General features: G+C 40.3%; 1 protein-coding gene across 4 annotated transcripts in view; it reads right to left on the bottom strand.

Annotated features, from left to right (window-relative positions):
• PFKP (phosphofructokinase, platelet) overlaps positions 1–10,510 on the bottom strand; it is a 45,010-nt gene extending 34,500 nt beyond the window's left edge. For 3 of the 4 annotated variants that reach the window (XM_061468048.1, XM_061468044.1, XM_061468046.1), the window contains exons 1-3: positions 10,438–10,510; positions 10,104–10,308; positions 1,051–1,124 (exon numbers count right to left, since the gene is read on the bottom strand). In XM_061468048.1, the coding sequence (XP_061324032.1) occupies positions 1,051–1,124; positions 10,104–10,188 (159 nt within the window). In that variant the 5' untranslated portion in view covers positions 10,189–10,308; positions 10,438–10,510. Of the gene's footprint in view, positions 1–1,050; positions 1,125–10,103; positions 10,368–10,437 lie in introns of those variants that run through there. The other variant, XM_061468047.1, reaches the window with a different exon arrangement.
• Between the last annotated feature and the right edge of the window lie 10,940 nt (positions 10,511–21,450).

Here is a 21,450-nt window from a genome sequence, read left to right as displayed (position 1 = left end):
ATAGGAATAAGCGGACACTGAAAGAAAATGAATAAATTGTCTTTTAAAGGTGAATTGTGTATTTTGCATGCTCAAAACTAAACCCAAAGTACTTCCCTAGCATTTAGATGAATTCCAGTACTCTGTATTTTTACAGTAAACATTAAAATTGCATTTTGGTAGGAATATTGCCTACCATGTTTTGCCCAATATTGAATGTTTATTATGATTTGTAATCACCTCAAACTTCTGAGGAATTCTACAGGAATTACCTTCTGAACAGAATGACTTCCTGCTCTGTTACTTACTGTATTGTTTAATCTGCAAATTTTATAAAAACTGAAAGTTTCCCTCATGTGGCAGTCTAACTATAACTTAGTCTTCCAGTAAGACATACATTCATACATTATTTTGGCATTTACATTAAACTCATCTTATTTCTTCTTATCAAGTAATTGTTACAGAAATTAACAATCTTCATGCACATACAGTGATAAGCTTCAACCACAAAATTTGGGGGCAGTTTTTTTGGTGTGGTCTTTTTTGTTTGTTGGTTGGAGTTTTTTCAGTTACAACTTGCTAACTATAATACAGGAAAGATAGCACCAGCCCAGCAGTACTCTTGGTTTCGATCAAGTTATGTAATTTGTGAAACAAGGATGATGGCACATCCTTACCATACCCTAGGAAGATATACTGGGGGAAAGTCAGAGGGTTAGGAATTAGAAGTTTAACTAGATTTCAGAAGGTATTTATAAACTACATCTAACAAGTACACATGTAAATAGCTCACTGCTGGTTAACAACCACCTCTTGTTTTCTCAGTATTTCCGAGCTTCTGGTGGCACATGAAGAATTCCATTTACTAAAAAAAATGCTTTTAAATGAAATAGTTTTAGCATATCTCATGAAAATTACTTTCGACAAAAATAAAAAAATGAAATAAAACAGGGATATGATTAAATGACGTACAAAATTTTTTATTTTATACTATTCATTTTCCATGAGGTTCCCACAAAAACTCGAGTATAGTCATTAGACACATTAAGAATGAATAAAACAGAAACTAACCTCATAAACAAAATACACTTTGGCTTTTACATAGATCCCCATACGTACTACTGCGCGCACAGCGGCATTCATACCTAGGAAGAAAAAAAGCAAAATCACATTGTTACAGGTTATCAGGGTTTGTTGGAGGGTTGTGGGGTTTTTTTGTATAATGTAAATTTTTAATGTCTTTAAAATAAAATTGAAGCATTCATTCCTAGAGACAATTATCAGCACCTATCAAAACAGAAATTTGCTTAATGACAGTGCAATCAGACCATGAAGAGAGCAGAACTATTTGCTTTGTTACAATAATTATGTGAATGCCAGTATGTATGCTAATCAGACACTAAATTGCTGCCAAAAGTAACAGCTACCAAACCAGAAAGAGAAAATAAATTTATTTCACAATAATGATAGGTTTTCTATCTACAATTTAAAATGTTGAACAAGTTAAAATTCAGCTTCTTCAAAGAATTTAGACTGTAACAGTTCTTTTTTCTAGACTTTCCAAAGTAACACAGGTGCATATACAGTATTTTGTGGAGAACACAGACAAAACTGACAGACAGGTGCCCACTTAAAAAGACAGAAGTAGCAGCAAACCATTAAAACAAGAAATGCTTCATGGACTTATTTGACAGAAAGTATCTAAATGCCACTTTACTTCCCAGAAGTGCAAGCTCAAATGGGAATTCCCTGCTTACAGACATCTGACATTAAACTCCTGTAAAATCTTCCAGTTGAGTCCAGTGCTCGAACACTTAAATCTTCTGAGCAACAATGGAAGTTCTACTGGTCCCCCCTACATGGGTCAAATGAATTTGTGTTACAACTCATCCCTTCCAATATTGTATTACCTTACTCACTATTCAGGAAGTGTTCAAAAGTAATAAACTAATTCCTCCCATACCACTTAAACAGACACAAGAGATTATGCAAAGGATGAGGACAGAAACAGTAGTTGAGCTACACCAAAAGAAACAGCCTTGGCACATGAGTTGAAAAGAGATGCCAGAAACATGACAATCCAACATATTAGGCCAATACCAATTCTCCAAATCCATTGCACTTAACAGTAAAGTAGTAGGTCAGCACTGCTGTTCAACATAGGTGTTAAGTGTTCACCTATCTGGAGATACAAGTCTGTAACAACAATATATAAACCCACAGCACAGTAAGCCATAAAGATCTATTCCTACAATATCAACCATTATTAGAAAAAATACTGAGCTATAAAAGTTTATCTGTCTGAATAAAGAATGAGACTGAGGTTTACCCAAAGATTTATTATTTTGGGAACATAACAAAAAGTCCCTGAAGTTGCTCAATGCAAAAGATGAAATTAAATTCTCCAAAATCAAAAGTTGTTTTGCTGTTTGTATAGACATCACTTAAGATTAAAATCATGACTAACAGCGTTTTCACATCAGCAAATAACAGCTAGAATTCTCTGAGAAAGAGTCAGCCTTATGGCAGAGCTGGAAAGTTTTCAAATGCCAAGAGAGCTAAAAGCACAGCACTGGACAATGAACTAGATGATGCCAAGTTAAAACAGAAAAATCTCATCTCATCTGACAGGCTGTACTGAAAAGAAAGCATGCTGAGTCTCAGATCAAAACAAACCTATTACACAGAGTGAATTTATCTCCTCAGCGAAACAGTTTTTGTAACAAAATGAACACCCTCACCTCTCACACATGATGTTCCTTGCAAAGTCCTTTAACTTTAAAAAACTGACAATTCTTCACTGTACTGCCATTTTCCTCAAACACAAGACATAAGCATAAGCTACTCCCATCAATAAAGGCCACAGATTGCTTAGAATAGAATCATAGAATAGTTAGGGTTGGAAAGGACCTTAAGATCATCTAGTTCCAACCCCCTGCCATGGGCAGGGACACCTCACACTAAACCACGCCACGTAAGGCTCTGTCCAACCTGGCCTTGAACACCACCAGGGATGGAGCATTCACAGCTTCCCTGAGCAACCCATTCCAGTGCCTCACCACCCTTACAGTAAAGAGCTTACTCCTTATATACAATCTAAACATTCCCTGCTTAAATTTTAACCCATTACACCTTGTCCTGTCATAGAATAGAATCACAGAATAATTAGGGTTGGAAAGGACCTTAAGATTATCTAGTTCCAACCCCCCTGCCGTGGGCAGGGACACCTTACACTAAATCATATCGCCCAAGGCCTTCTACTAATGCACAACATGTGCAAGAGGTTTGTTGTTTTTTTTAGTGGTGGGGTTGGTAGGAAGGTGTTTTGGTAGTTTATTGCTTGGGTTTTGCTTGGATTGTTATTTTTGTTTGGGGTTGTTTTTGGTTTTTTTTTGTTTTTCTTGGCAGGGCACTGTCATTTGTGGAAGAAGATCTTTTTACAGATAAGAAAAACATTTTATATTACCTATTTGGCTGCAGAATTCTCCAAAAGCAGCTAATGAACATTTTCTGAAAGGAAAAAGTACTATTAAGAACTGCCCTTTTAAAAGCCTTCTGCTCCTGAAGTTCAGCTTTGTCAGCTCTCATGTTTGTCATCTGAGAATAAACATCAAGACTGTGCCAGGTATCTAACATATGTTCAGTTATAATGACTCCAGTGTCTCATTCAGCAGTAGTCTCTGTATTCCAAGTATCTAATTAGAATAAAGAAAAAGCATCTATGATCCAAACAGATTAAAGCAGAATAGATTTGTCAGCAAAAGTAAGTACTTAAAATAACAGGAAGACACTAAACATCCGTGTCTACCAACATACATACTTGTCTTTTATTTGCTCTTGCTCACATTTCCACTTTATTGGCTATGTACCCTACCTTTTTATCTTTAGCATGCAACTCTCAGTATTTTAAAGAAGGATAGTTATTCTGCTCTCATCACAAATTCTCCAGATCTGCCATACCTTTGTTATGCATAAATTAGCCTTTAATGGCTGATTTAGCTCAACATTCATACTTCTTCCAAACAGAGAAGCATGAATGCAGAATGAAAGCATTTATTTCTCAAAATGACAAATCCATTATTTTTTTCCATATGAATATATTCATAATACAGACATATTTTCTTAGTGAATACTTTCTAGTTCCCATGTATCTTACATGAAGATTTGGTAAAATTCATAATTTACCTGCTGCAAAAAAGAGCAAAAGCTCAGGAAACAAAAAAAGCACATATTAGAGTGCATCTTATCAGTAGCACCAGTGTAACTTTACCAGTTTATGCAACATACATTTTATTATTATTTGTCAATGTATATTTTATCTCTTTATACAGAAAGATGACTTGGGTGTCTATTGGCAAGTTCCTAAAGAAGTGGCTTACATTTCAGAATGGCTGAGGACTGAAGAATGTTATCATTTGATATTTACAAAACACAGAGCACTGAAGTTTTAGATTTCTGTATGTTGGCTATCTAAATCTGAATACACTACTTGCAGTGATTCAAGTATGTGAAGACAGAAAATTTCATGAAGTCTCCGCAGAACTTGTCTAACAAAATATTGTTGTATTTGATTATTTGTGGAGTCTTACATTTCATAGTTATTATGGTAATTCACCAATACTATTGTAATTATATGCTTATTACTAAAAAAGAGATTTACTGGGTTAACCATGGATTTAGTCCTGAATAATAAATATAGCCTGATAAACATAGGATTAGAATAGCAGCTTCAAAAGAAAGCCACGAGTAAAACCAGTATTTTTTACTAATGTAAGAATTATTTAAAATTTTCCAGAATTACCACTTGCTTTTGCATTAAAGCCTTTGACAGCAAAAAAGATTTATTTTGCTCTTTTGTACTCAGCAAAGATTAACTAAACTGCAACTACCAACATGGCTTTATACAATGTCTGAATTAAAGAGCTGATTTACTGTCCTTCTTGGTATTGTCTACTCAATTGCCTTTGAAAGCAATAATTTAATAGCAGGGCTATAAACAATTCTGCAGAAATCTGAATTATTTGAAAGGCAACCCCTTCCCCCAAAAGTATTGCTCTCCTGCACTTACATCCTGTTCAACATACATATGCGCCACCACAACAGAGGACATGCTACACTATTTTATGTTGAAGCCAAGTTTGCCTCACTTCAGTCAGCTAGACAGGCCTTTAAATAACCGTAATACTAACCATATAAAAGAAAAATCACAACTATGCATCTTGGACAAGCATCAAGAAACACTTAAGTACCACCAATTTTAAAGATAAACATTGGCTTCAATGCATGGTAATGACTTAGTACGTATGTTTAAGTGCTATCCGGAATAAAGACCCAGATTTAAAAGACTATTTAGCAAAACACACAAACTAAGCAAAATGTCTAAACATTAATAACTACAAAGACTTCATTCAAGTATGCAAATGGATAGATACAGCAGTAATTTTGTACGAGCATATAACCATCAAAAAGAAAGATAAGAAGAAGCAGTCAAACACAAGAACAAAAAATTAAGAAAACAATTTGGGGTTTGTTTCAATTTGGGTTTAATTTGCTTTTGATTACCTAACATTTTATTGCATATAACAACGATTCTAGATATCTGAAGAAAATACAATTTTTCTAAGCAGTAACACTGTACAAGATCAGAGCATTCTGCTGAATATATACAATAGAATTACATATCTACATATGTATCTCCTCCAAGATATAAATAAATCTTGAGATTCGTTTCAACCATAGAATCCACTAACTATAGAAGCACTTCTTCCAAAATATTAAATTCATCAAAATAGTTACACTTATCCATTAACATCTACATTCCTCCCTCAAGTCTACATACAAATTATACTACTATATATATGAACACACATGTATATGTATTTCATATAGATGTCTATACAAACACACACTCTTATCTGGAAAAAGTGCCTTTAGAATTCAAAACTCCTTGACACTATATTCAAATTACCGAAGTTAAATAAACTCTGTAATCTGAATGGCACAAAAGGAGTGGGGTTTTTATTTCTTGTCCATTTATTTTTTTTGTCCAATTTCTTTGTCCATTGGTAAATTTCTTTTTCCATCATTTGCTAGCAAGTCAAGATCAGTACACCTTCACTACTATATTAAATGTCATGTTCCTCAGAAGTCTGTAATGGTTCAACAGAAGTATACATAACTCTTTGCTTCCACAGTCATGATCTGTGGTACTCTAAAACGTGGAATACAAGAGGCTATAGGCTTCTTTTTAGTTGTTTCTAATCTCAGTACTTGCCCCAGGAGTGGAGTTCTATTATCTGTTCAATGGCAAGATTTCTTTGTCCAATGTAAATTTTCAGGACAAGAGTAGTACATCTACACTACTATATTAAATATGCCTCGAAATGTTGGGAAGCCTGTAATGATTCAAACTTAGAGATATGTAAATCTTTACTTCAACAGTCATGGTCTATGGTATCCCAGACCATTATCACACAATCCATAGGTCCTTTATGCTGTCTTCCAGGACACTAAATCTTTGAGTTTCTCTCAAAAGTAACATGGTCACATTCAAAGACAGTAATCTTGAGCCACTAAATTGGGCAGTAGCTCAAAGTGGCCACAAGCACATCATTCCTCAATAGCACAAACACCTGTTGGCAGCAGTTTTCAGATGACAGTGCTCCTGCTGCTGAGCCATACCTATCACAATCCTAGAACAAGCAGTCAGATCAGAGGTGAAATGAAAATATAAGTGACCTATGGCAGCAAAAATTGTCTGTGGCAGCCACTAGTAACCCGCACAAAATACACCCAATGTACTTCATGACCAGAAGCAGACTACGGCCAGAGTCCCACACACTGAAAGCAGAAGCATGACTTAAAACCCATTTCTTACTCTACCTTTCTGAGCTGCAACCACTACAATCTAGAAATAGTCCAGAAATTGACCCCATAAATCTTGAGAATCAACTGTCAGCTTCTTTTGCTTCTCAATGTACTGTGATTATGGTTAAAATTACTTGGTTTAGCTCACAATTTAAGAGCTGGCTAGCTGAAGTGTTGGACGGACAAGTTTAGTATTTATATATGTTAAATGTACAAAATGCAAATCTTTTTTTTCCAGTTAAATAAGTCAGCGATAAATTCTTCAACTCCACCAAACAGAAGAATATACCTGTTTAAAATACAGTGACTAAACCATAATAGTTCCAGTATAACATATACACATTCTACAGTCTTTAATATTCCACAGGTAGTGAAAAGGAAAAACAAAAAACCCTTTCAAGGAAATACCACAGATGTCAGGAAGTAATTTAAAACATAACATGTCCTATAAATAGAAAGACTTGTGTAATTTACATAATGCTACTTCTAAATTATTAATAAGTACAGTAACAGCAGAGGTAACAACTTTATTTCAAAACAGATTCAAGCATATTTTTCTGGGTTGAGATTTGCAGCCAAATCTAAATCAAGGCACCTGCTCATGTGAAAATCATGTGTTTACTGAAACACTAATAAGTGTTCATTCCACTCAATTTCCTGTGAGCTTAGTTTGCATTACAGATATTCTGAGAATTTCTAGTGTCTAACTAAAAGAAAACCCTAACAAAAACAAACCAAATGAAAAAAAAAAAACAAAACCAACAAATCCACACCCACCTCCCTCCAAGAAAAACACAGGAGACTGGAACTTTTTTTAGTGTTAGTACTTTTTTTGCCTACTTCAGTATTAGTAGTTTTGCCTCACCTCCAATTTGCTTGAACAGCTCTACAATAATAGCAACATATGCCCTTCTGCTTATACTTCAGAACTTCACTTCTCTTGAACATTTGCCCTTCAGAACGCAAATGACCTTGACAGGGCATGACTCACCCTGTCCCTTGTTTAACTCCTAACCTAGCATGCAAATAGACTTGATGTGCATTTCACACATCTACACTGTTACCAGGATCATAAGGGTTATGAACCTCAATTGTGTTGCATCATTCAGTTGAAATTATCCAGGTTTTGTTTTGGCTTTTTTTTTTTTCCTTGTTCTTCTAAGTCAGGACAACACCACTGCCTGCAAAACAACATGGAAGGCATCCAGTTTACTTTGGTCTTTGTGACAACCTCACTCCTCAGAACAACTTTCACCAGCTGTTACTTTTTATGCCTCCACGTAAATGTGCTCCAGCAGCACCTGCCAGAAAATAAAATCTAGGTGTCACCCATGGATTCTACAAGTCCTTTAAATGCTTTAATTCATGTAGTGCAGATTAATACTTCATAAAGAGATACATCTGCTGCTGCATTATATAATCTCCAGCCACGCGGAAGTAAGTGGCAGGGTTCAGTCTCTTGCCGAACATGCTACTGCTGCTTCAGGCAAAGCTCTGTCTTACTTTAAAATTAAAATGGCGATTTGGGGACCAGACAATTGAATCAGGGATGACTTGATTCATGGTTCCTCCTAGAATCGTTTAGCAGTGGAACTGATGACACTGTGGATAAAACTCAAACAAGTGCAAACCCACTGAGGGGCAAAAGAGAAGCCATATAGAGGAATCAATTTGCTTTTTCTCCGGAAGTGTAGCGTTTTCCTCTCCGATTGCTACTAAATCCTTTCCACCCCTGATTAAATTTCAGATAATCTCAGGTAAACCCCGGGGCTCCCCGTTATTCCTGCGGTCAGAGGGAGGGAGGGAGGATGCTTCTCCCAGCCCAGATGACGCAAGGAGGCGGAATCTGCAGCGACTCGCGGTGGATCACGTACACACCGGCGGTGGGGAGGGCGCGTGGAGACACTGGTCCATGCAGGCTTACACCACCCGCATGGACGCGCTGCGAAGCGAGAGGAGGAGAGGAAGCTGCCTGCGCCGGGAAAGCGGGCAGAACCCCCCAGCCACGGATGCAGGCTGGTCTCTGCACGTCCCCGCGTAGAAAGCTGGGAAAATTGGTCATTAAGTACCAAGCCCAGACAAAAAAAAGAGAGGCTTCCCCATGCCCCCATTCGGTTCAGAAACGCGACTAAGAGTGCTGTTTCTTATTTAAGTGAAGGTACTTTCAAGCCATTCTCGGCAAAAAAAATAATAACTAAAAAGAAAAAAAATCGTCATTTAAGGAAATGCTTAGGGTTAGCTAAAAACAATCATCACTAAACAACTCTCCTGGCAAAAGCAGAGCAAAAGTCCTCTCAAATAGCATGGAGTACCGCATATTTTAAATCTTAATTAACTGAAACTTCAAGCTATTAACATATATAATATTTTCTCGTAGAAAAGGGGAAATTAAAGTGTAAGAAAACGACTTTATGACTAAGTATATCGGGATTAAGTCTCTTTCCTTTCCCTCTAACATCTACAGGTCTTTTGTGCGTCCTGCCCTGTAGCAAGCACTGCCTCTATGCGTGAAGATATTTCAGGAGGTGAAGCACGTTTCCAACAGACTCCAACGAGGGTAGAGTGTACACTACCATCTGAACGTTCTAAATCACTGTTAAGAACATAAGTGTTCTGGTACCAACAAGAAGTGAAAAGCAGATGAGGCGAGGACTGGCACGGCCCCAGCAGCGCAGCCAGCCTCCCACCGCCGTGCAGGGCAGCACGGCCTCTCTCCCTCCTCTCCCCTCCATCTCACGCGGAGTGAAGACATTTTGGTTGTAAAAGTTATCGGACGGCTTCTACCTTCTCCCCTACAAGGCAGGCGCAGAGGAAATGTGTGAGAGAGGAAGGATGAGGGCATGGTCGCAGCTCAGGCGCCCAGGCCGCACAAAAGTAATTTATCTCTTAAATGCTCTTACTAAGAGAGACAGCTAGAAGGCCAGCACAGTAAAAGGAACAGGATCACGGCAATCTCCTGTCCCACTCCCAGACGCCCTCTCCATCCACCACCCCCACGTGCCCCTACCGGCGTGGCTTCCCGCCGCAGCCACGCCAAAGCAGCCCATGCTTCCTGCTCCCTTGTCTCCGGCACTGCTACCCCCACCGGCTCCTTCCCCAGCCTCCCTCACACCATCCCCTAGGGACTCCTCACCGTGCCTTTCCGCTGCCCCCAATCCCCACAGTATCCATGGTTTCTTCCCCCTCCCCTATCTTCTGCCTCTCCTTCCGCGGCTCCTTCCCCTCGTCTTCCCCGCGCGAACGGCGTGAGCAGCTACCTTGGGCATCACCGCCGCTGGTCAGCACCCCTATGGCTTTCCCGGTGCCTGAGAGGTTCTCGAAGAACTTCGGTTGGTGATCCATGGCGCTGTGGTGGCGGCACCGCCGGGCGAGACGGAGCGCGGTCGCTGAGGGAGCCCCTAGCCGCGGGGGTCTGCCCTACTAACCCGGCGTGCGCACTCCGCCGGATCGAGTATCTAGCCTCTGCAGGGAAAAAAAGCCGAGAAAAAACGGTGTAGGTGCGTGTTTACACACAGGTATATGAGAGGAGAGAGCGGCAGTGAGAAATAGACCGGGATAGGGAGGGAAGATGGTGAGAGACGCAGCCCTCACATCGCAGCCAGCCAGCCTCCCGCCTCCTCCCCGCCGTGCCCGCCGCCGCTTCCTCTCCCCGCTCCCGCTGACAGCCCAGTCCGACACCGCCCTCCGACACCCCCTCGGGGAGCGGCGGCTGACGGGCGGGCCAGGCCGCCAATGGGAAGGCGAGATGCGGCGGCCTTTGCGGCGGGCGTGGCCGTGGCCGTGCAGTTACGGTCTGAGAGTGCTGGCAGGTGGGGAGGGGGTAACGCGAGGCTGACGGAGAGGTGGAGGGCGGGGCTGCAGGTGGGGGGCGGGGGTCCCTGCGGCCCTCCTCCTCCGGCGGCGCCCGAGGCGCGGGCGTTGCGGGAGCATGGCTGGCGCCTGGGCTGGCGGTAGTGGTGGGGGTAGACAGCGCGGTGAGCCAGTTAGTTCATCCCCTCCGTCGTAGCGGCTGAGCGGTACCGCGTGTCTGTCGAGCGTGTGGGCTGCCCGTTCTGCGGGAGCTCTGCGGCAGCTCTGCGGCGGACAGAGCCCTGCCGGAGCCGCTGTGAGGGCCCCGCTGGGGTGAGGCTGCGTCTGCCCTGCGCCGGCCGGAACCCACGACCCGGCGCAGCCCCGCTGTCCCTTGCGAGCCTTGGCCGCAGGCGGACGTGTGGGGGTGCCCGGTTCTGCCTGGGGCTCGAGAGGGGAATTGCCTCTGGTGTGTCGGCTCCTGCCGCCCGACTGCTCTGAGGGGGCCTGGAATGCCCTGCCATGGTCAGCTGTTGCTCTGCAGTGAGCGAGGAACACAGTGAATGCACCATGAGCGAAGAGAGTTACTGCTGCCTTCGCCTGGCAGGGTTTGTGTCACTGGGTCTGCTCCACGTATGTCTTTGTCAGGCAGGGAAACCCAAAGGCCTAGAGTTCTGTTCATTCCCTTTTTGCCTTTCCCTTTCGTCCTTGAAACTGTAGCAGACGTTCAGGTGCCAGTAGGAAACGTAGTTACCTCCTGTAAGTACAGCTTGGAGGCAAAGGTTGAATCTAAGAGGGCAACAGAGACAAAGCAGTTGGAAGAGATTAGATAGGAATCCCAGTCCTGCCTTCCTTTTCGTTCTGTTGTACACTGAGTCTTTTTTCTTGGGGAGTGCTTAGTACTGGTAGAGAAACACTCTCTTAAACTCTGTATTGTAACACCATGTTGGAGTACAATGGAATAATTCTGTTGATCATAGCAATGTATGTCATCACAGAAACAGCTTAAGACCTGGGTTTTCTTAATTTAAGCAAGTAAATCCATATTATCCCATATGCTTTGTGGTACTTAGTGTAGGTAAAAGTATTTGCAGAATCAGGGGCTAAGTTACTTGCTCAAAATTATAAAGCAAGTCGGGGAGAGAGTCAGGAACAGCAGCAAAATGCTGATTCACGTTTTATATTTTAATTGTTGTAATAATTACTATTGTTACTCAACATCTTCATCACATTTTAGACTTAGCTCACATTGTAAAAATATACATGATCATTCTGTCAACTTTCACACAGTCACATGCAGAAGTACAGTCAGTTGAGCAGTTCAGTTGAAACTACTCACAGATAAATGTTTGAAGAAACCATACCTGCAAATAGATCGCTATACCTAGTATGTGGGCAGCTCACATTTGCAAATCTACTCAGAGGCTAAAATGAGTGTGACAGAAAAGACATGTTGCCAAATAGTTTCCATACCATGAACAATAGTGATTCTACAGGGGAATTTACTGTATTCTTTCCTGATTCTAAAGAACATTCTGAGTCATAGATTATAATAAAGGTGAACTTGTATTATAGAAATATGTAAACCCCAATAACGGCATAGTCTCCTTAAAGGTTTGTGGTTTGAATTAGAATCACATTAGTTTCTTGGAGAGTAGCTCTGCAAAAGATAAATTAAGTTCTTTGAGTGATTTGTGACTTGATCCAAAGCCTGTAAAATCAGTAGGAAAGTCTTTAGCTAGTATAAAATGCTGTGAATACTTCAAGATCATGGACCAATGATAGTTTGTCATTTGAGCAACTCTTTGAGGAACCTTTGAATTGGTTCTGGTTGGTTTGGTGCAGATACTTTATACTTTTTTAGAATTGGCTTACCTTGTTTATTCACTCTAGCATTCACACTGTAGGTAGACCTGTCCCTCTTGCTTTCAAATACAGCCTTGATGCTAAGGAGCTGTTATTTTCTGAAAGTATTTTTTTCCCTCAAATTGCCTTATGGGGCATTATGAACTTATGAGTGATGTTTTTTTTTCCCCACCCTTGTGTAACTAGGAAGCTGCTTGTGATTTCACTGTTTTCATAATTTATGCAGCTGCTACATTGTTCTTCAACAGATCTGTCAGGAAATAATTCTATTTTGTCTGTGTCAAGTTATTAAAGTAGAGGTGGGAGGAGAGAAAGGGATGTGGAACTGTTTGTTCCTGAGGCTGTCTTGATATATTTAAATCTCTTCCAGCAATACAATTGCCTATAAACTTAAAAGGAGTGACTGCTTGGCTTGAGTACTGAAGACTGTTGGGGTAAACAGTCTTATTTAACCTTGTGGGATATGGTTGCAATGCAGCTAGGTACACCTGTATAAATCATACTGACACTAAGAGAATAGGCTCTTGAGATATGCAAACTGATAATAAATATCCAAATAAAACCTCAGCAGGTAATTTGCACACTACATTAGGTGCTTTAATTGTCCTCTTATTGTAATACGAAATAGAATCAGTTTACATTGGGTAGGGAGAGGACAGGTGGGTTTTGACTGTTCCCTGATACTGGCTATTGCAGATGCTTTGCTGCATCTTTTTCCCATTTCCCATTTGTTCCCTGCCAGCTAAATCTACTCTATCTGCTCATCTTTAAGTATTGTCACTACCTAAGAAATCCTGATTGACCCTTTAAATATATTTTGGATTGCTACTCACCTCAACTTTCTGTGCCAACATCATTACACATGCTGCCTTTGAACTAAAGAACAGTTCATATCCTAGATGTAGTACCACAGATGCGTCCAGTACTTTGTTTAGCACATCTTCCATTGAAATGAAGTTAAATTAGGATGAACAAGTCATGTTCAGAAAGAATGAAGTTATTGCATGAGTAACAGAGTTGAATGAATGGATTTCCAGCCAAATGAAACTACTTTCTGCAGCTAGACCTTTCTTTCATATGTGGATTCCCTGGCGTCTAGTGGTATGTGAGCCCACACTTCAGGTTTGTCTGAGGCACTTGTAGGAGCTGTCTCTTCTGCCTAGCTGTCATTTTTCCTTGAGACTTATGAATCATAAAGACAATTAACTTTTGCATGTTCAACCTCTTAATATTATTAAAAAACAGGCAGAGAACAGAGAATGAGATGGAAGGATTTATAGAAATCACAGCATTTTAAAATGAAGCGAGCTAGTCATGGAATGCACAGATTAGCATGAAAAGAAGGAAAGAAGAAGTCACGAGATGTCATTTCTGGGCAGATGGTGACAGTGATTTCTTGAAGAGAACTGTGTGCTCTCTTCCATTAATACTACAATATTCCATGGCCCTACATGCTGCACATAAACTCTTCTACTACTTAGTCTCTTTCCTGTATGTTTTCATGCTTCAGTTGTGTCATTCTAACAGTATAAATTTTGTAGTACAAGGGCTGGATTCAGTGTTGTTTTGTTGGGGGGTTTTGTTTGTTGTTTGTGTTTTTTTTTTTTAATTTCTCTCTTGCATAATGACAGTCCCAGTGACACTAACATACCCAAGGCTTTCTTTATATTAGAAATTTAAGGTGTAAATGAGAGTAAATCTAGAACTAGTGTGGTACAAAAGGTATAGGAAAGTCTCCAAGAGATTCAAACGACTTGTTAGTGGAGTTGGTTGAGAAAGGAAGGGAGATGAAAGCAATGGAAAGATAACTCAGTTGTGAGAAGAATAGTGAAGTCTTTTAATAAATATTCAAATAAGATTTTCTGATGTATTTTTCCTGGTTTTGTCTCTGGTTTGTACTGATTTTTTTTTAGAGAGAGAACATCAATTAACATAGCCTTAGAGAGAAATTTACTTAAAACTGACCAACACAGACATTATGGAAAAGGTGGTGAAAATGCTAATGATACTTCACAGTAGTAATCTAAAATGCATCAAAATAATTTTCTCTGTAAAGACAGACGATGTCGTGATTGATTGCACTGTCAGCTTTTAAAAGAGAGAAAGTCATATCAGTGGTCTATGAATATGCCAATTTTACACAGGGATAAAAATACTTATTAACGTACTGTAGCAAGTGTAAGCCATTTACACTGCCCACATTAACACAAGACGTGGGAGAGGGAAAAACTGTCAACCCTAAAGGATGTTTTATTATTTCCAGTGGGGGATGATAATGTAAAGTATCACCATATTCATCATGAAAGAAAATCACATATTCAACATCAGCTACAACTTCTTCTTGAATGTCAAATGGCTGTTGCTTTGAATTTGCCTGACTTTGATTGAGAGTTTAAGTACAAATCCAAGGCATTGAGGAAATTCCCACTAGAATCAAATGGCAAGATTTTTAATGGTACTTGAATCAGGCCTTCTGTGAAAGAAAAGCACAAATATAATGCCTGTGTTTACTTAATTATAACTGTTCTTTATTAAAAAAAAAAAAAGCTGTGATTGAGAAGTATTTTTCCAGAAGTTATTTCTTCCTCACAGTTTCCATCTCAGAATCTAAATGTAATACCTGATAAAACAGTAGCAAATTAATTCCTAGCTAATATATTTTGAGTGAGAATGTAACTTCAAACCCAGTAAGTATTGTTCAGCTCATACGAGTTTTGAAGCCTCCAAGTTTTTGTGGAAAGTATTCTATAAATACTTATATAGAAACATAACTATATGGAGGAAGGGTCAGTGTGGTCTTTAGGCTTGTTAGTTGTTTCTTCCCTGATAAATTCATGTGTGTTTTCTTAAATGACACATATTAAAATTTCTAACTTGTGTTCAGCAGGGTCATTGTGTGGCATTGTTCAGTGCCACCGTCAAACAGGTATTATTACCATGCTATATATTTGTAGGTTACCTAACTTTCAAAGTTTGATTCTTGGGAAAAAAAAAAAAAAAAAAAAACAACCAAAAATTCTCTAAGCCCCTAAAAATACATCTTTCTGTGGTTTGACAAAATCTGAAGACCACTTCTTAATTTAGGAGCATGTTTTTCTTGTTTTATTGGGTAGGAAAACTCATGACTGAACTGAGTGCCACCCAAAAACATGCAGATCAAAGAGGATTTGTGTTATTGTGAAAGACATATTGTGTCAGATGCACTAGGTTTGGAAAAAAGTGAGCCATGCTAGTCATGCATGTATAATAATTGCTCAGAGTTTAAAAAAATCTCAGAAACAGAAAAAGACACTTCATGCAAAGGAAACACCGTGCTCATTAAACGATCAATGAATCATACAATTGACTAAGTTATCTCTTCTGATTTGGGGGAGAAGAATATTTAAGTCTTTCTTTCTTACCTAGAAAACTTCCACAGTGAGCCATCATTTGGCACCACTGGATAATTTGTAAGCTTGCTGTACTATGAGCCACAAAGGGTATATATCTGCTTGGGAAGTGGGTAGGGTGAATGTACATATTCACAGTCTGCAGTAAAAGGGTATTAGACTAATCATGGTATAAGCAGAATGTTGTACTTCTACAGTGTTCTCTTACGTAGTGCAAATGATCTTAAGATACCAAGATTTCTTACTATTTATGTGATTTGAATTATGTTTGTCTGCTCTAATGCATAATGTAAAAATATTAACAATAACCTTAGAACATTGTCTGGAATACAGAACTTCTTTCTTATAGATGAGTGCCCTAACTATGTGATTATTAGATGATATTATCCTTTGTACAGTACTTCTGGATTACTGGATTCTTTTTAACAGCTTCAGTATGAGCATTGGAGTGTCCTTATCCTGAAAAACGTCTTCCTGACTGATAGGGCAGAGGAGGAAGGCTTCAATGTACTTGAGCAAAACTGGCTTCAATGTACTTGAGCAAAACTGATCTCAGGAGCATCACATTCTGGTCATATGCTGTAATTGTTAGGCCATATTATAGAAAAGGTGAGCACTGTGTAATTTTACATGGAAGTCACTTCTGTTGAAGAGTGAATGACAATAAGGAGTTCTCTGAAGATTTGTTATATTCTTCCAGAGAGTTTGGTTGGAATAATGCTTAGTCTTTTGTTTCCGGAAAGGCATGAATGCAGGGCACATAACTAAGTGCTTAGGTGGATTGTGGCCAAATGGACAGTTTGGCCTGAAGCTGTCTCTGATTTCTTCCCTCAGCAGAATTCATGGAAATAACTGCAAGGGAAAAAAAAAAAAAAAATCTGAAAGAATTAGGGAAGATGAAGAATTTACATGATTTGTGTAATTTAGGCTTGCTTAAGGAAAGAGTAACTTCTTCCCCTCTTTTATGACCTTGGGGATCATTTTTATGTGGAAAACAACCAAAAAACACAGAAATGTTTTTCTACCTAAAATTATATACCCTCAATTATACTTCAAGAAGTGGTACTAGTAGTAATGATTTAATCTAATCTAATTCAGTTGGTTTGATAAGTGTAACTTCATTTCTAAATTAGGCTCTGATGTTCTACAGACATGACAATGGTTGTTCCCTTTCACAAATACTTGAATTTTATAATCCCAAATTAACATGGTAGTATAATTAAGGTAATATAGTTACACAGTTACTGATATGATGAATTAAAAATGCAGTCAGTCCTCCCAAATATTTTTATATGCAGCAGGTCCCATGATGCTGGAGAATTTTTGTTTATCTAAAATTCAAGTAATTGAAACTGATTTATGATCTGCAGTCTTTACATGCTTGATGATGCAAGAGAGTTAAACAAGTGAATTTGGTCTCTGTTGCATTTTAAATAGTGAACTTCCTTCTTGCTGTATGTTTTTGCATAAGTTATAGTATTCATATTGCTTTAATTAGCACTGATAAACAATAGATTTGACGTATATTTATCTTGGGATTTTTTTTCCCTTTGAGGATAGATTTCACTCTTTGTAATAGAGGTTATGCATATTTTTCTTTGCAGTTTTGTGGCTTGCCTGCAAATGGAAGAAGGTTCTAGCAGTGTTTAAAATAACCTGGGTGGTTGTGGAGACTTCAGGCAGCCATTAGTGATAGATTGCTCAGATGGAATGGTATATGACTCTGCTTTTTATTGTTGCTGCTATGACCCTCGTCCTTCAAATGGTCTTATTATAGTGTGCTATCTTACTATTGGATTGAAAGAGGATTCAGTATTCAAAATGCCTGAACCTAATGAAGACATTAATTTAGGGAATTGTGAAGTGGGAGGGAAGCATAACTGGTGAAAACGAAATGTATTCCAGAATCTGAAGGGCATCTTTGTCTCCTCCACAAACTATCTGGGGAGAGCAGTGCCACAAAGTTCTCTTTCTGCAGGACAGAGGAGACTAAAAGAGCAATTTTGGCAGTAAAGCAGATAGTCGGGCCATCATTAGAGCTTGTGTGTTAGCAGCCAGCAGTTTCTGAGAGAGGTTACAAGTACTTAGAGAAAGCAATAAAGTTAGGTATTTGATCCAAATAATTTGCACTTCAAGAAGCAGTATTCACCTTTGATTGTTTGTTTGGTTTTGGTTTGGTGGTGGGTTTTTTTGTTGGGTTTTTTTTCTGTTTGTTTGCTTTTTTGTTGTTGTTGTTTTATTCTGTTATGGTATCGTAAATAATACATAACAGCAAAGATTGTTTCTTCAGGTGGACATACTTACTTTTATTTACTCTGTTTCCTGGTCAGTCAATACTTGTTATTTCCTAGTATGCACTTCTTCATTCACTTTCTCCCCACTCCAGCCTTCCTTTTCTTTCTTTCCTTTATTTTCCTACAATCTATTTTACTTTGCACCTCCTTGCTTGTAACTTCTCTCCCACCTCTTTCTTTGTCTTAATGCTGAAGTTAAGAAGAATGTCAGGAGTTTTTTTTCAGTCCTGTTGATAGTTTCAATGTAGTAGTTGACAGGTACACATTTTGTATTCTTGCTTCTAAATATTTTTTATGACTCCGATTTGAGGTCATAATTGATGATGAAAAATATGTAATGTTTCCATTTGTGGAATAAGGAAAAATGGCCTTTAATAACTAGCAGAGTAATTTTCATTTGCAGGAAGCCAGTCTGGATGCCTTATGAAATGCTGTCTGGTTTCTTCCTGTTGAGGGGTTTAATAATATCTACTCATTTCTCCTTGTCTGTGAAATTTTAATAGCAGAGATGTATTTAATATTGATTTCTTGTAAGAATGCATTTGTGCACATTTTTTGCCAACTGTGACACCAGAAATAGCATTTATCTCACATAACATAGCAAAAAAAAAAAAAAAAGACAAAACCAAGACTGTACTTGCATTGGAATTCCTTGGAATTCTGATAAACAAAAAATTCATTTCTTTGATTGTTTACAGAAGTGGCCTTATAACTTATTTTATGAGGTATTTGAATACATCGTATGGTGGGATGGCTCCTATGACTGGAGTGTTGGAATGGAAGGTTACAGGCTGTTTAGGAAAGACAGGCCTGGCAGTCGGGGAGGGGGAGTTGCCCTTTATGTTAGGGATAGGCTGGAGAGTATGGAACTCTCTCTGGGGACAGGTGAGCAGTCCACAGAGAGTTTGTGGGTCAGGGTTAAAGGGAATATAGCTATGGGAGACATTAATGTGGGTATCTGTGTCGTGGTTTAAACCCAGTCAGGTAACTTGTTCACTCACTCACCCCCTTCTTTCCCTCCCCCTACTCCCAGAGGGACGGAGAGGAGAATGGAAAAGAATGCAAGAACAGACCGCCTGATCAAGGAGAACCTGTGGATGAAGCACTCCATAGACAGATAGGAAAAGCCTCAGGCTCACAGGCCCTTGTTCTCATGGGTGGCTTCAACCACCCTGACATCTGTTGGAAGGACGGTACGGCCCGGCACAAGCAATCCAGGAGGTTCCTCGATTGTGTAGAAGACAACTTCCTTCTGCAAGTAATAGAGGAGCAGACAAGGAGAGGTGCCATGCTTGACCTCGTGCTCACCAACAGGGAAGGGCTCGTTGGAAATGTGACTCACCAGGGCAGGCTTGGATGCAGCGATCACGAGATGGCCGAAGTCAAGATCATCAGAACAGTGAGAAAAGCGTGCAGCAAGCTCACTGCCCTGGACTTCAAGAGAGCAGACTTTGGCCTCTTCAGGAACCTGCTTACTAAGGTTCCATGCGATATAACCCTAGAGTTCAGAGGGGCCCAAGACTGTAGGTTGATATTCAAGGATCACCTGCTACAAGCTCAGGAGTGTTGCGTCCCAACTAGAAGGAAGTACAGCAGGAGGGCCAGGAGACCTCCTTGGATGGATAAGAAGCTCCTGAGGAAAATTCAAATGAAAAAAGAGGCTTATAATAAGTGGAAGCAAGGACAGGTGGCATGGGAAGAGTACAGGGATGTTGTCCAGGAAGCTAGGGACCAGGTTAGGAAAGCTAAGGCCCAGTTAGAATTAAACTTAGCTAGAGCTATTAAAGATAACAGGAAGGGATTCTACAAGTACATAGGAAATAAAAAACAGACTAGGGAGAATGTAGGCTCCCCTGAGGAAGCTCTCAGGGGGAACTGACTACACAGGATTTGGAGAAGGCTGAGGTTCTGAATGACTTCTTTGCCTCGGTCTTCACTGGCAAAGGCTCTGACCAAACCACCCAAGTCTTGGAAGGCAGGTGCAGGGACTGTGAGAATGAAGACCTTGGACCCACTGTAGGAGAGGATCTGGTTCGAGACCGTCTTAAAAATCTGAAAGTGCACAAGTCCGTGCGTCCTGATGAGATCCATCTGTGGGTCCTGAAGGAGCTGGCAAATGAAGTTGTGAAGCTGCTGGCCATCATATTTGAGAAATCATGGCAGTCAGGTGAAGTTCCCGATGACTGGAAAAAGGGAAATATAACCCCCATTTTCAAGAAGGGGAAAATGGATGACCTGGAGAATTACAGATCAGTCAGTCTCACCTCTGTGCCTGGCAAAATCTTGGAGCAGATTCTCCTGGAAGGCATGCTAAGGCACATGGAAAACAACAAGGTGCTTGGTGACAGCCAGCATGGCTTCACTAAGGGGAATCTTGCCTGACCAATTTGGTGGCCTTCTATGGTGGAGCTACAGAACTGATGAACAGGGGTAGAGCAGTTGATGTCATCTACCTGGACTTGTGTAAAGCATTCGACACTGTCCCACATGACATCCTTGTCTCTAAATTGGAGCGACATCAATTTGATGGATGGACCACTCGGTGGATAAAGAACTGGCTGGATGGCTGCACACAGAGTTGTTGTCAATGGCTCAGTGTCCAGCTGGAGACCAGTAACAAGTGGCATCCCTCAGGGATCGCTGTTGGGACTGGTCTTGTTTAACATCCTCATCACTGACATGGACAGTGGGATTGAGTGCACCCTCAGCAAGTTTGCTGATGACACCAAGCTGTGTGGTTCGGTTGATACCCTGGAGGGAAGGAATGCCATCCAGAGGGACCTTGACATGCTCATGAGGTGGGCTGATGCCAACCTCATGAAGTTTAACCATGCCAAGTGCAAGGTCCTACACCTGGGTGGGAGCAATCCCAGGCACAGCTACAGGTTGGGCAGAGAAGAGATTCAGAGCAGCCCTGCAGAGAAGGACTTGGGGGTGTTGGTTGATGAGAAAATGAACATGGGCCGGCAGTGTGCACTCGCAGCCCAGAAAGCCAACCGTATCCTGGGCTGCATCAAAAGGAGCGTGACCAGCAGGTTGAAGGAGGTGATCCTGCCCCTCTATTCTGCTCTTGTGAGACCTCACCTGGAGCATTGTGTGCAGTTCTGGCGTCCTCAACATAAAAAGGACACGGAACTGTTGGAAGAAGTCCAGAGAAGGGCCACGAGGATGATCAGGGGACTGGAGCACCTCCCATATGAAGACAGGCTGAGGAAGTTGGGGCTGTTCAGCCTGGAGAAGAGAAGGCTGCATGGAGACCTCATAGC

This window comes from Pezoporus flaviventris, unplaced genomic scaffold (assembly GCF_033815535.1).
Source record: "Pezoporus flaviventris isolate CSIRO_AGI_PZ_B2104156 unplaced genomic scaffold, CSIRO_AGI_Pfla_v1 ptg000047l, whole genome shotgun sequence".
Lineage (NCBI taxonomy): Eukaryota > Metazoa > Chordata > Aves > Psittaciformes > Psittacidae > Pezoporus > Pezoporus flaviventris.
The sequence above is the reverse complement of the archived record's forward strand: the minus strand, read 5'-3'. Positions and strand labels throughout refer to the sequence as shown.